The sequence below is a fragment of the Argiope bruennichi genome, chromosome 4 (genome assembly GCF_947563725.1).
Source record: "Argiope bruennichi chromosome 4, qqArgBrue1.1, whole genome shotgun sequence".
In the NCBI taxonomy this organism is placed as follows: domain Eukaryota; kingdom Metazoa; phylum Arthropoda; class Arachnida; order Araneae; family Araneidae; genus Argiope; species Argiope bruennichi.
This window is the reverse complement of record NC_079154.1, coordinates 92,882,524-92,896,064: the sequence shown is the minus strand read 5'-3', so window position 1 is coordinate 92,896,064 and position 13,541 is coordinate 92,882,524. Positions and strand designations below refer to the sequence as shown.

General features: G+C 29.9%; 1 protein-coding gene across 3 annotated transcripts in view; it reads right to left on the bottom strand.

The window, feature by feature from the left end:
• Positions 1-13,541, bottom strand: part of LOC129965441 (ATP-dependent translocase ABCB1-like) — a 57,957-nt gene that overhangs the window by 15,942 nt on the left and 28,474 nt on the right. For all 3 annotated transcript variants that reach the window (XM_056079307.1, XM_056079305.1, XM_056079306.1), the window contains exons 11-18: positions 12,097-12,300; positions 6,980-7,150; positions 5,996-6,157; positions 4,965-5,246; positions 3,595-3,759; positions 2,256-2,357; positions 2,065-2,142; positions 1,314-1,397 (exon numbers count right to left, since the gene is read on the bottom strand). In XM_056079307.1, coding sequence (XP_055935282.1) covers positions 1,314-1,397; positions 2,065-2,142; positions 2,256-2,357; positions 3,595-3,759; positions 4,965-5,246; positions 5,996-6,157; positions 6,980-7,150; positions 12,097-12,300 — 1,248 coding nt within the window. The remainder of the gene's footprint in view (positions 1-1,313; positions 1,398-2,064; positions 2,143-2,255; positions 2,358-3,594; positions 3,760-4,964; positions 5,247-5,995; positions 6,158-6,979; positions 7,151-12,096; positions 12,301-13,541) is intronic.

Sequence of the window (13,541 nt, the reverse complement as noted above, 5' to 3'; positions counted from 1 at the left end):
GAAAATATTCTTCCTGAATCCTGCATTTTGAGATACAATCTATTTGAAATACAATTTATCGTCCAATACTTGAAATTCAATTCATCTTTAAAAACTTGAAATACAATTCATCTTTAAAATATTTCTGACTTATTTATTTATACAACATTTTTCTCAAAACTAATAGAAAATTAACAATTGTAGAAATATAAAGGTAAAATATTTTACTAAATGAATTAAAATAAAATCCTTTTTTAGTTTTACCTTATATAATACCCATTATGTCTTTTTGTTGTACATTAATATGTTAACTAATAACAAGCATTAAATGTTTGTTGTTTATTAGAATGTTATTAAAAATGATCTAGATAGATATAAAAGTATAAAAAACTAAGAAATCTAATACACCATTCAGTTAATATTTGTTCTAAACAATCTTTTTTTATATAAATTACAATTCATAGCAATATTTTTATACGAATTATTTCATCACGAATTTCAAAATGGAAAAACATGCGAGAAAATAAAATATTAAATGATTTGTGCTAATAATAAAGGAGATTGTGCGTGCGTTTTGATGCTTGGCAGTAAAGAATGCTAGTTTAGAGTTACTAAATTTGGCAGAAGGCATTTGGAGAGAGGGAGTACCTATTTAGATGCAATTTTATTTAAAATTTTTATGAAGTAAAAATTAAGCAAAATTTTGAGTTTTCCTTTATAGCTTTCAGAAACATGACAGAAAAAAATGATTTTTGTACGAACTAAAAAAAATCATTTTTTCATTCATATCAATTCAGTTGCCATATACAATATTTTCGTATGATTTTAATTAGTTTTTTAAAAAATATTTTATGTATAGTCTAAACAATACATTTCATTGTTGAAGGGAAATTCAAATCGCTTTCATTATTGTTACTAATATTTCAGCTTAACGTTATTTTCCATCGTTGATGATTAAAATATGTAAATTTCTATTATTTTTCTATATTGAGTAGGTTTCTATTTAAACCATCCTTTCATGAAATGAATTTTTAACTTTTAGCTTCAGCCTATGCATAGCATATATTTCTATAATCGCTGAAATGTCTTCTATTTTTTAAAGCAAAATTTCAAAAATCTGTTCCAGAATTTTTAACTCATTGTGTGGATATATATCTTCATATCTTATTATATATACCATATATTCCCTCCTTACAGAAAAAAAGTTTAAATTTGAATAAAATATAAGTTTAAAAATCATATTACATGCATTACAAAAAGTAGGAAAAATAACCTTTTTTTTAAAAATTAATTTTGGATTTAATCTTTTTGATAATATCTTAAGCCATTCTTACCCCCTGAACACTTGATGCATCCGAAGTAAGTCGAGAACAAAGGGACCCAACGCTATTTTTAGGATGATCAAAGAATTCCATATCCTGCAAAAATGTGAAACATTGAATCATTATAAGAATGTTAAATATATTAAAGGATTTCATTAACTTATATTTCAATATATATTCTTTCGCAGAAATTAACAATTTGAAATCAATTTTTACGTGCAAATCACATCTTAGAAATAATATTAAGTTTTATCATCTAGAAATATTTACGATATAAATAAAAAACAACTTTTTTTAAAGTTTATTTTTATTGATAAAAAGATATAATTAACGAAAAATAGTGTTTATACAAAGGGCATTAAATATTAGGGTTTTAATACTGTACCGAAAAGTAGATTAATAACGATTATACCAATCATTAAAAACATGTAAAATATTCAACATGAAAGTTTGGTGGTCAACAAAATCGAAGATAAATGTACGTTACAAAACCAAAAAGTATTAAATACTAGCACCTTAATAATATTATAATACCACAATTTAATAGTATACATCTTAACAAATAATTTTATAACTATAGCGATGAAAAAATAATATTTCTATACAGTACTTGTTAATAGAAATAAAACTAAACACCAAAAATTTTTTGCATATATTTACATTTTAAATAATAATTCTAAAATTTATAATAATCCAAAATATACAAATAGCTAACACGAACGAGTCAAATATTAAAATAGTTCAGGAGATATATAAAACTTACTTGCGCTAGAATATTAGAAAATACCATTTTTCTTAATCTGGAAGTTAACTTTTCACCGGCGATTGTAAACATAAATACCTGCAAAAATACCAAAGGTATAAAATCTTTTTATTATATTATATAAATCATTTTGTAAATGAATTAAGGACTGCCAGATAAAATCTTCTAATAGAAAAGTCATTTTTACTTACTTGCAAAAATGTGAGAACACCAGAAGAAATGGCCATCAATAGGAAAAGAAGACTAAGGTAGGCAGTTTCATCAGGAATTTTGTCTTTCTCTTTGGATAAAACCTGAAAAAGTTGCATTAAATCTCAGTTCCAATCATTACTGAAAGCAGAAATAATTCATCTGAATATGGAAGATTTTATTTTCGAAACTTATTTTGTTTGTAATTTTATGCTATTTATTGTAAATTATATTGAAAATTAACTTTTAGCTTACGCCTATATTTTTTCAAAAATGATTAATTTATGCAACTAATTAAATCTCGCAGAAAAAATCTAATGTCAAAATCAGGCTATGTTTTAAAATTATTTATACATTAACTTTTTATGTTTTATAAATTATTTCACAAAAGTCATTTATTTCACTCATTTAGAAATATAATATTGGAAGCACACATAATTCAAATAAATCATACAGTTTTAAAAAATAATCTATGCCCGAAAAATAAATGAATGAAATATTAATAATTTGATTAATGAAATATTAATAAATCAGTTAATGAAAAAAATGTGTTAAGCATGCCTTGCGGTAAACATGATTAAACGGTTATTATTAATAATTGCGATCATTATTAATAATAACAAGTCAAATTAATTAATCGGAACATTGACCAGTAATTAAAAGTAATGATCGATTAAATATATTAATCTTAACACATAATAAGCACAAATTCTTATTTTAAAATTGTGTAAATTCTTGACAAATGTTTAGATAATGTACTTTTGTGTATTATTAAACAAAATATTGTTAACTTAATAGGAATATTTTGATAAAAAAATTAAAACATTTAACTTAAAGGCATTTTGCATTTTTCAATGAATAGTAAAACTTGCTATAATCATAAATGCAAAGTTCTGACTATTTACAAAAAATAGCATTTCATTTAAAAGAAAAATCCGAATTTATTTCAAAGTTGGCTATTTTACACTACCAACAGTTCTGTAATAATATTAAAATTCCTCGATGGAAAAGATTTCGATTATCAAAAAAACACTTGACAATTAATTTTTATAAATATAATTTCGGAAAAATAAATTCCTTTGAGAAGCTTTAAGCAACCTCATTTCATGTAGTCATATTATTAGTCCAACAAAATGTCTTGCAGTACTAACAGCATTAGATATTTCAAAACTACTCAATGTATTATTGGTTACCCTAAGCATGTGAGTAAATAATAAAGTGAGCATCCACTGAGTTGATAAATTTAATGTGAGCAAAATTCTATAATTTTTTTTCTTCTTTTGTTAAAGTTGAAGTTGGATTACTTTAGGGGGTCATTTATAATTAAATCTATTATCATACTCCAAGTATATCTCCAAAAACGATTCCAAATGCAGGGAAATGCAGGCCCATCAATAATGCTGAAATTCCTCCAACAAGAGCGTATGGCCATTCGGGTGCTGAAACTTTCAAAAGTCGCAATTTCGATGGGTTTGCTTTCTTGGCAATCTCTTCATCTTCATCAATCTATAAAAAGAATAATATTACGTTTTAGAAATAAATTACAGGATTTTTTATACATTAACTACATTAAAAATATTAAAATTTTTATAACCAATCATACTGTCAAATATGAGTTAAATGATCTTTCAATCGCTTCAAACCTTTCAATCACAAATATTCTTTAAATAAATTAACATTTTTAAATCGGCCGGTGTCCTGGCCTAGAGCAACACGCCTTTCCCATAGTCTGGGCGTCTCTGGTTCGAGTCTTGGATTGAGCATGATTGTTCTCTACCCTGTGTTCTATCTGTGAGGTGTGTGAAAGAGCCCCCTTGTAAAAAAGGGTTGTGCAAGTGAGAGTGTGAGTGTCATCTTTATATGAGCTAAAGTTAGACTTCTGCTCTCGGGGTGCTCAGGGGTCTTTCTTTACCTTCAGAAGTTACTGCACTCCTCTCTCCCCGATCTCTTGAACTTGATTTGAATTGGTGTTCAATCCAAGCAGGATAAGCAACAACAGCATTTTTAAATAAAATAAAATATTTAAGTCGTATTTAAATATTTATATAAAAGAAACTGGCAATAATAAACTGGCAAATAACTCATAGTTTATGTATTTATCCTGCAGAGATAATCTTTAAAACACATTAGAATACTGGTGGTAATTTGCCGAATAATTTTTTGACTTGGTAATACGTAATCTTCTGAACTTTGTGCAAGTTTGAGGTTTGAACTCGCAACGTTAGGGTTCATAGCCGAGTAAGAAAACCACTAGACAAAAGTGTACATTCCTTTCCGGAGGTTGTTATCTGGCTTATGAAGTTACCACCACAATACTCTCCCACCAGTGAGTCGGTGGAGTTTATCGCGTCAGTTATGGCGAGCAACGAACGTGATTATCGCGCCAAGCGTTAAGGCGGGCAACGGCGAGCGTGTGTGAGTGGTTGCTGCCGGTAGATGACGCCACTACAGTTTCACGAAGGATGCGTTTGTTTAGAACCAGGGTCACCAATGTGCACGTTTGGAGGTTCGAAATCGCAATGTCACGGTTCATAGCCGAGTAACAAAGCCACTAGACAAAAGTGTACACTCCTTTCCGGAGGTTGTTATCTGGTTTATGAAGTTACCACCACAGCCTATTAGAATTTAATAACACAGAATATTTTTTCAGTATCACTAGTATAGATATATAAGTAAATTTTCGTAATTAAAATTGAAACAATGTTTCTCACCACAAGAACGCCATCCTTTCCAGCACTGATATTAGACATTTGGCGTTCGAAATTACTCATAGCTGATATTTGCCGATTGTATCCTCCACTTGTTATTGACATTTGACGTCCAGCCCCAGAACCCGCAGAGGATAGTTGTCTGTTGACCACACCAGGTAATCCATCAATGGGTTCAACAGATCCATTGCTCAAATTTGAAATTCTCCTGTCGAGTCTGGATATATCTTTTCCTATTTCTTCTATTTCTTCGATGTCATCATCATCCTCTTCTTCAGTTTTAGTCTAAGTAGAATTCAGAATTGTTTTTGGTAAATATTCAATTATGTAAAAGTAATTAAAATTAATTTATCTGAAATGCTGCTAATTTCTGTTATTAATATTGTTTTGTAAAGATTATTGATCTTTTTCTATTTTTTTTTTTACTGTCCTTTATGTTAATAAATATTTAAAAGAGACTCAAAATTCTTGTAGGAAGTATCATAATATGACAATGATTCAGATTTCAGTTGACTGTCTTTATTTTTTTAAAAAAATTACAATCTATCGTATTATAATGTGCGAACAATAATGCTCTTGTGTATTGCCGGAAGATTTATATATATAAATGTAATAACAAAATAAATAAAATGTATCATTTAAAAATACAGATAAAATATTTTGAAGAATTTATTATTGTTAGATTAAAATATTGTAAAAAAAATAATAAAATTTATAACACTGAATAGCATATTTTTTAAATTTCATAATTTTGTAATATTGGTTTTTGTAACTTTGGAAAAATTCTCTGAAATTTTTGAAGTAAAATCTTAACATTTTAATTAGTTTTAAATCAAGAAATCTGTTAAATTTTAACAAACTATTAGTTAAAAAAATGCAACTCAAGAAGTAATAAAAATTGAGTACTAACCGAAGCAATTTACTTAATTTGTTTGTGTTCATTTCATAAATATATCATTGTGAATTTTAAAGATCACAAGGCAGCACAGACTTTTAAAAAATGAAAGCATTGTTAAGTAAAAATTTTAACATACTTGAGTAGAAACCAGTTCAAAATATATCCCTTTTCTTAACATTAATTCATCATGAGTGCCTATTTCCTGGACTTCACCGTCTTTCAAGACAACAATTTTATCGGCTGTTCTTATCGTAGAAAGACGATGGGCCACAACAACTGTAGTACGACCTTGTCGTGCCTAGAAAATTAAGGACATTTTTCTCAAGCAATTAAAAAAAAGTTAAAATGATGATTCAAATGGCAAATTATCTGATTGATAAAGAACACAAAAATAAAACTAAATGTGTGGGAAAAAACTTGGTATGTAAAAGCGATAGATATCATTGTTTTTTTAAACTAATAGTTGAATCTCAGCTCAAGTCTTTTGAAGTTCCGACTGAGTATGGAGTGGATATTGTCCATCCATGGATATTCATCCATGCCAAAAAAATGCTGGATCTTGAGGAAAGGGTTCTTCAATCCATGTGCCTCTACTTTGGATGCGGTCTACATCTCTTCAGCCGATGAAAATGTCTGTTGAATATCATATCTTTAACCCTATTATTGCAAGATATTTTCGATACCTTCACGATATTGTCCTATATTTTGAATATTAATAATCGTGAATATCGTGAAATATCGTTGAAACATTGTTTTGTATTTTGTGCTACTAGGCATTGTATAACTGTGAATAGTAATAATTTTTAATTACTGTTATCAAATCTGCACATGCTCATGTACCCTCTCAGTATAAAATATCGCCAAAAATAGAGTTATTATTTGTTATTTCTACATCTTTGTGCATCCTTTAACTCATTCGGGAGGCATTCAAATCTTATATTCCTGTATATTTCTGCTTCAGCGCTTTCTATACTGAATAATATTTAATTTGAAACTTCATTTCAGAATTTTCTCCACAAGTTTACAGATTTTGGTTTTTATGCTTAAATTTTTATCACTTTTTAATTTAAATCTATTTACTGTATCTCATGAACTTCTACAGTTTTCTTTCAAAACTCACCTCATCGAGAGCAGCCTGTACAACAGATTCGCTTTCCGTATCCAACGCGGAAGTCGCTTCATCCAATAACAGAATTTTCGGATTCTTGATTAGAGCACGGGCAATGGCTATGCGCTGCTTTTGACCACCACTCAGCTGAGTTCCTCTCTCACCAACTAGAGTGTCATATTTCTGTTCAAAGAAAGAAATACTGGTAATGGATGTCTCAACAAATATTTCATTATATATTTGCATAAGAAAATAATGGGTAATTCATAATGGATGTTTAGAGATATTCGCACTGGATTTTTGTTCAAAGAAAGAAAGACTCATAATGGATGTCCCATCAACTATTGCATCATATTTAAGAAAGTAGTGGATAATTCATAAATGTTGTTTAGCGATATTCGCATTGGATGCTCTTTCATTAACTTCTGTGTAGGATTTGTGTACAAAGAACTAGTGTGCCATATTTTTGTACAAATAAAAAAAAATTTTCAGAAATGATCTCATTTACAAACTGTTGTGTCGTATTTCGTGAAAAGAAAAATATCTTCTTAAAGTATATTCTGAATATTTATAATAAATGCTCTCAGCAACTAGTGTACTATATTTCTATACAAATTAAAATGGGTTCATAAATGTAAATCTGTATATTAGATACGTAAGTCTCTCATTAACCAGTATGCTGTATTATCATATATATAAAGAAAGAAATAGTCAAAAGAATGCTTAGAAGTATTTATAATGGATTGTTTCATCAACCAGAGTGTTATATCATTATAAAAATTTGTATCTGTATTCCATTTCGGTCGTTTATTGTGTTAAATTTAATGTTTTTCCGTAAAAGGCGCCCTCTGGTGGACACTTTGTAACTTTTTTCCGAAATTTCGAAAGCACATCTCGCACATACCAAATTTCTATATACCAAATTTCGTTCTAATCCGTTCACCCGTTTCCGTTGTAGGATGCTGTTTACAGGGGAAGAAATTAATTTTAATTATAACCACCCTGTAGATGCATACTTTTGTTTCTTTCTGAAAATAACTTAATGTAGCTCAAATTTTGAATTTGTAATTTTTTTTTTTTTCATTTTCCTTTATTTTATGATACAAAAAAAATATTGATACTCAACGTATTTATGTAGGTTTGTAAAAAAAAATATTTTTTAATGTCAACATTTTCCAGAAAATGCTGCGTAAATAAATTAAGCACTTTTATTGAAAACTTTCTGCAAATTATTGCTTTACGTATCTAACTGAGTTGAAACAAATTGGTTTATAGGTAGTTTTTTTTTTAAAACTCCAATCGTTAAAATTTTTTCAAATTTTTATTTTTAATATTTTTTTGTTTTTGTTCATATGAAGAGTTAATTTGTCCCAATTACTAAGTGCATAATTGTTGCACTGAAATAATATTGCACTATATTGATAGATCAGAAAATTCAACTCACGATCCTAAATTGAAAGATGTATAACAGCTTATTCATAATTTATTCGCAAAGAGCACAGCACGCAAAACCAGAATATTTAATTTGAGGAACTAGATGTAGCGGTGTGACAATTCACATCGTTACATTTTTACCGAAATTTCACGTCAACTTTTGTGTATATATCTGATCTATTAATAAAAAATCCAATTTTTTAACATGTATCTCACATTTCTGTATTCCTTTCTCTTTTCAGGATGTTCAACTCATTACAAGATGTAATTTCTCGTTACAATTGCGGCTTGGTCTTCACTGTTTCCTCGACCTGAGCCCACTGAAATACTTCGTTTGAAAGCTTACTAAGAAGTCGGTGTAAGACATTCTATAGACTGTCTAGTAATGCTGTTTTGATAATAACAAGATTAAACAAAGAATTTTCTGTCAACACTATGGCCACCTTTAACATGTGTCAGCAATGAAAAATATGGATGCCCACTTAAGAACGTCCTTTTTAAATAGCATTAGATCATATATTTGTTATTTAATGCAAAAATTGAATCAATATATCACAGGACATGACCATTTGTGGTCTATTTCTGCAAGTTTGACGTATGTTCCTATGATCGATTGAATTGAGTTGTTTCAGGTTAGTATGCTACTGACTGTCCTCTGTCAACAGTGTTTTATATAATTGAATCCAGTTTAGAAAGCACATCGACCTATGAACTTCTAGAAAGCAAATATTTTCAGCACGAATAATCAATAAAATGAAGATTCTGAAAAATACAAGATGTATCAACACCATAGATTAAACACGCCATTAATTTCCTCTATTACAGCGTTTCTCAACCTTTCAGTATTCGCGGCCCAGTTTTCAATCATAATTTTCATCGCGCCCCCCGCTTACAATAAAATGTATACAACAATAATGTAAATTGAGTATTTTAGATTCTGTTTTTAAATTATTTTTAACAAATTGCCAAAACAAGAGTAAAAGCGAGCCAACGTTGGCGAGAAACCACATCTTGCATTTTGGACAAGCGGGCGGTGAACAGATGAAGCGAATGAAAGCGGGGAAAATTTAAATATTATATCTGAAATGAAAGTGAAACAGAGAGATAACGTTAAAAGAGTATGAAAGTAGAAAAATTCGTTAATGAAAGTTAACCTAGACGCACCTTAAATTTAGAAACTGGGAATACATTTTTTCGAATAATAAAAGAAATAAAACCAGAAGCATTATTAAACAAAAGAGAAAAAATAAACAATGTTTGTGGAAGGGAATCCACACGACCGATGCCGCGTCTAGCATACGCGGAGTAAATGTTTTCTCATAGGAAGAAGGCAAATGTTCGATAAGGAAGTTTCAAATCCAGCCAGTCTCATTCGAGTCAATCCTTTTATCGCTATTGAATCTATCATGAAAGTGTATGTTATATATGTTTTCGTGTTAATTGCAATTCACCATATTAAATATTCACGGCAGCAGATTTATACAGACTCATGGATAAATTTTAAGCGTGAAGTAAGCAAGCATTAGAGATAATCAAGCATCAACAAGTACACAGACGAAGAAAATAAAATCAAGAAAATATTCAAGAAAGTAAATGAAGAAGAAAGGCCCCTGTGTATCATTTGCTCAAAAATGTTGACGGCAGAGAGCATGAAACCTAATAAATTTAAACGACATTTGGAAACGCTTCATAGTGATACAACTCATAGAATTTTTAGAATTAAAATTAAAATCATATAAAAAGCAAAAATCCATTTTTAAAGAAACTTTGTCTGTGAATAAAAAAGCTTTAATTGCATCTTACAAAGTTCATATAAAATAGCCAAATGTAAAAAACCTCACACCATTGGTGAAGAGCTTATTTTACCAGCAGCAATTGAAATTGTAGAAACTATGTTTGGAAACAATTTTTAAAAACATTTGCAGTCCCTACCTCTTTCAAATGATACTGTTGCTCTTCGAATTGGCGATATAGCTGAAGATGTACAGTGTAAGCTTTTCTCGAAGTTGCGTGACAAATTGTTTTCAATACAGCTTTACGAAGCAACATATAGTAATAAAGATGCTCATTTAATTGCATATGTTGGAATTTGTGATAATATGTCAGTAGTAGAAGAACTACTTTTCTGCAAACCAATAGAACTCAAAACAACAGCGCTCGCATTATTTGCTATTTTAAATGATTTTATGAACGAGGCAAACATAGAATAGAAAAATTGCATCGAAATACGCAAGGATTATGCTCGTTCAATGTCCGGAAGATTCCATGGTATACAAGCATTTGTAAAACAGAAATCCCCTCAGTGCACTCATTGCATGATCCACAGAGAAGCTTTGGCTTCGAAAGAAATGAGTCCTGTTCTGAATATTGTGTTAACTACGGTTGTAACCGCAATAAATTATATAAAAATGAGATCCCTGAAATCGAGAATCTTTTCCGCACTTTGTAAAGACATGGGTTCAATACATTCAGCGTTATTATTTTATTGCGAGGCAAGATGGCCATCACGCGGGAAATTTTTGCAACGTGTTTATGAATTAAGAGAAGAAATCGCCATTTTCTTACAAGAAGAAAACAGACCGGAGGCCGAGAATTTTCGCGATGGTTTATTTGTGATGAAATTGAGATGCTGGTCGACATATTCGAGAAATTAAATAACTTGAATCATCAACTCCAAGGTGAAAATACACATCTGTTGGATACGAATGATAAAGTTAATGTTTTTTGTAGAAAATTGGAATTGTGGAACAGAAATTTAAAGCAAAAAACGTAACAATGTTTGCAAAATTGGATGATTGTACTGAAACTTACAAGGCTAAAGAAGAACATGTAAAAGTTGTTTTTGTAACCATTGGAAATCATTTAGCCATGCTGGCAAAGAATTAAAAAAAAATATTTTCATGCTGACGACAAACTGATAGCAATTTACGAGTGGATTAGGGATCCATTTCATAAGACTCCCGAAGGACTCTCAATTGATGAGGAAGAAAAATTCATAGACTTCACGACAAGTGACGAAACTAAAAGACATTTTAATAATAAATCGCTATTTGAATTTTGGGCAGGAGTAAGGATGCTTTTTCTGCACTAAAAACAAGGGCATTTCACATTCTATTACCATTCAACATCCTACGTTTGTGGAACTGGATTTTTCGCTGTGGCTCCTTTGAAGACAAAATATAAAACATAACTGAGAGCAGCTATTTCTAATATTAAGCCTTTCATCGAAAAACTTTGCTCTGCAAGATAGGCCCAAGGAAGTGATTTAATAAATTAGTTTTTAATTTAGTATGTTTTTATAAGTAAATTTAGTCGAAATGTATTTTGTTTTCGATGTGTATGTGCGCTTTCCTTTCAGTCAGTTAATCAATTTTTTAAAATAATATTTTCTTTTGGATATCTCGCGCCCCTCTCTTGTGTGCTCGCGCCCCCCTAGGGGGGCACGCCCCACAAGTTGAAAATCGCTGCTCTATTAGCTATCATAATTGGGGATAATTTCTTGGTTAATTTTATAATACATTACAAGACAAAAGAGAACTAGGAATATTCCTTTTTTCAGTAACTATATAGGGATTTCAACTGGAACTTTTGTAATAAATATTTAAGTTTTTTACCAATTTCACCATTCATTTTTTGTAACAAATGCTGTTAGAAAAATTGTGTAATGGACTAATCAGGTTTGAGAGATTACTCACCTTAGGAAGTGTATCTATAAAACTGTGAACGTTTGCAATTTTAGCTGCTGCTTCTATTTCTTCCTGGGTTGCGTCTTGTTTACCATACTTTATATTATTGGCAATTGTCGTTGAGAAGAGAACTGGTTCTTGTCCAACTAAGCCAATGTGGTCTCTAAGCCAACCAACATTAAGATCTTTTACATTATGTCCATCTAATTCTACCTACAGGATACAAAACATTTTATTTGCTAGATATAATTAAAAAATAGATTTTTTATTAAAAGTAAAGCAAAGATTTTTTATATTTATTTTAATAATAAGTTGCATAAGAAATTTTATTCCAAATATGTTAAACAAAACCTTGATAGTTGGATTATTATATTTAATAAGTGAAAAAAATGGTAAGTGAATAATTAATATTGATATTTAATAAATTAATTTAGTAATGAGACTTAATAATCATTTCAAACAATTTTGAAGCCTAAACATTTTCTAAGTGGATTCTAAAATTGGTCACTTTTGTTTCTGCATTCTTTTGAATGTGTAAGTGACACAATTGTTACAAGTGATATAAAATTAGATTCTGCAATAGATAATGGAATTTTAAACATCTTTAAATGTAATTTTGGAGTATTTAATTAATTAATTAATTCAACTCATTTTTTCAAAGTAATATTCACGTCGTGTTAAAAAAGTGGCGTCATTATGTGAGATATATATTTAAAATTTCTAGTTAGAAAAAGTGAGGTGCGTTTTCTTGATTTTATATTTCCTTAAAATAAATAAATAAGTATTTTTTTAAGTTTTAACATGGAAGCAGATGATTCAATGATTTAAAGGGAAATTAGCTTGGAAACTAGCTTGAATTTAATTATATCAAAAAAATCTTTGTTACGGGAGATACTCAAATTAAATTAGGAATAATTAATTAAGGAATAAGTTAGTCATATTTTTAGAAGATATGGTTGAAAGAAACACAAAGAATTGCTTGTTTAAAATATTTCAATATTATTCACATATGCACCTCTCTCTCTCACACACACACACACACACGCGCACGCACACGCACACGCACACGCGCACGCGCACGCGCACGCACACGCACACGCACACGCACACGCACACACGCACACACGCACACACGCACACACACACACACACACACACACACACACACACACACACACACACACTTGGGGAGAAAAAACTTTAAATCTGCATAGGCAAAGGGTAAAGAATAGAAAAGGATAAGGATATAGAAAAGTTCTCACTGAAATGATTCAATTTTTAACAGTTTTCCTTACGTAGAGTTCTGAAGATATATAGCCCAAATAAAAAGGATCATTTAGCAGTTATAAAGCAATTTATTATTTTACATTCAACACTCCAGGAAATCAATGTTCTCCTAAGAACTATCAGCCAAAATGTTCAGGAGTCACGCAAACTTTCGCAAATATTGAAAA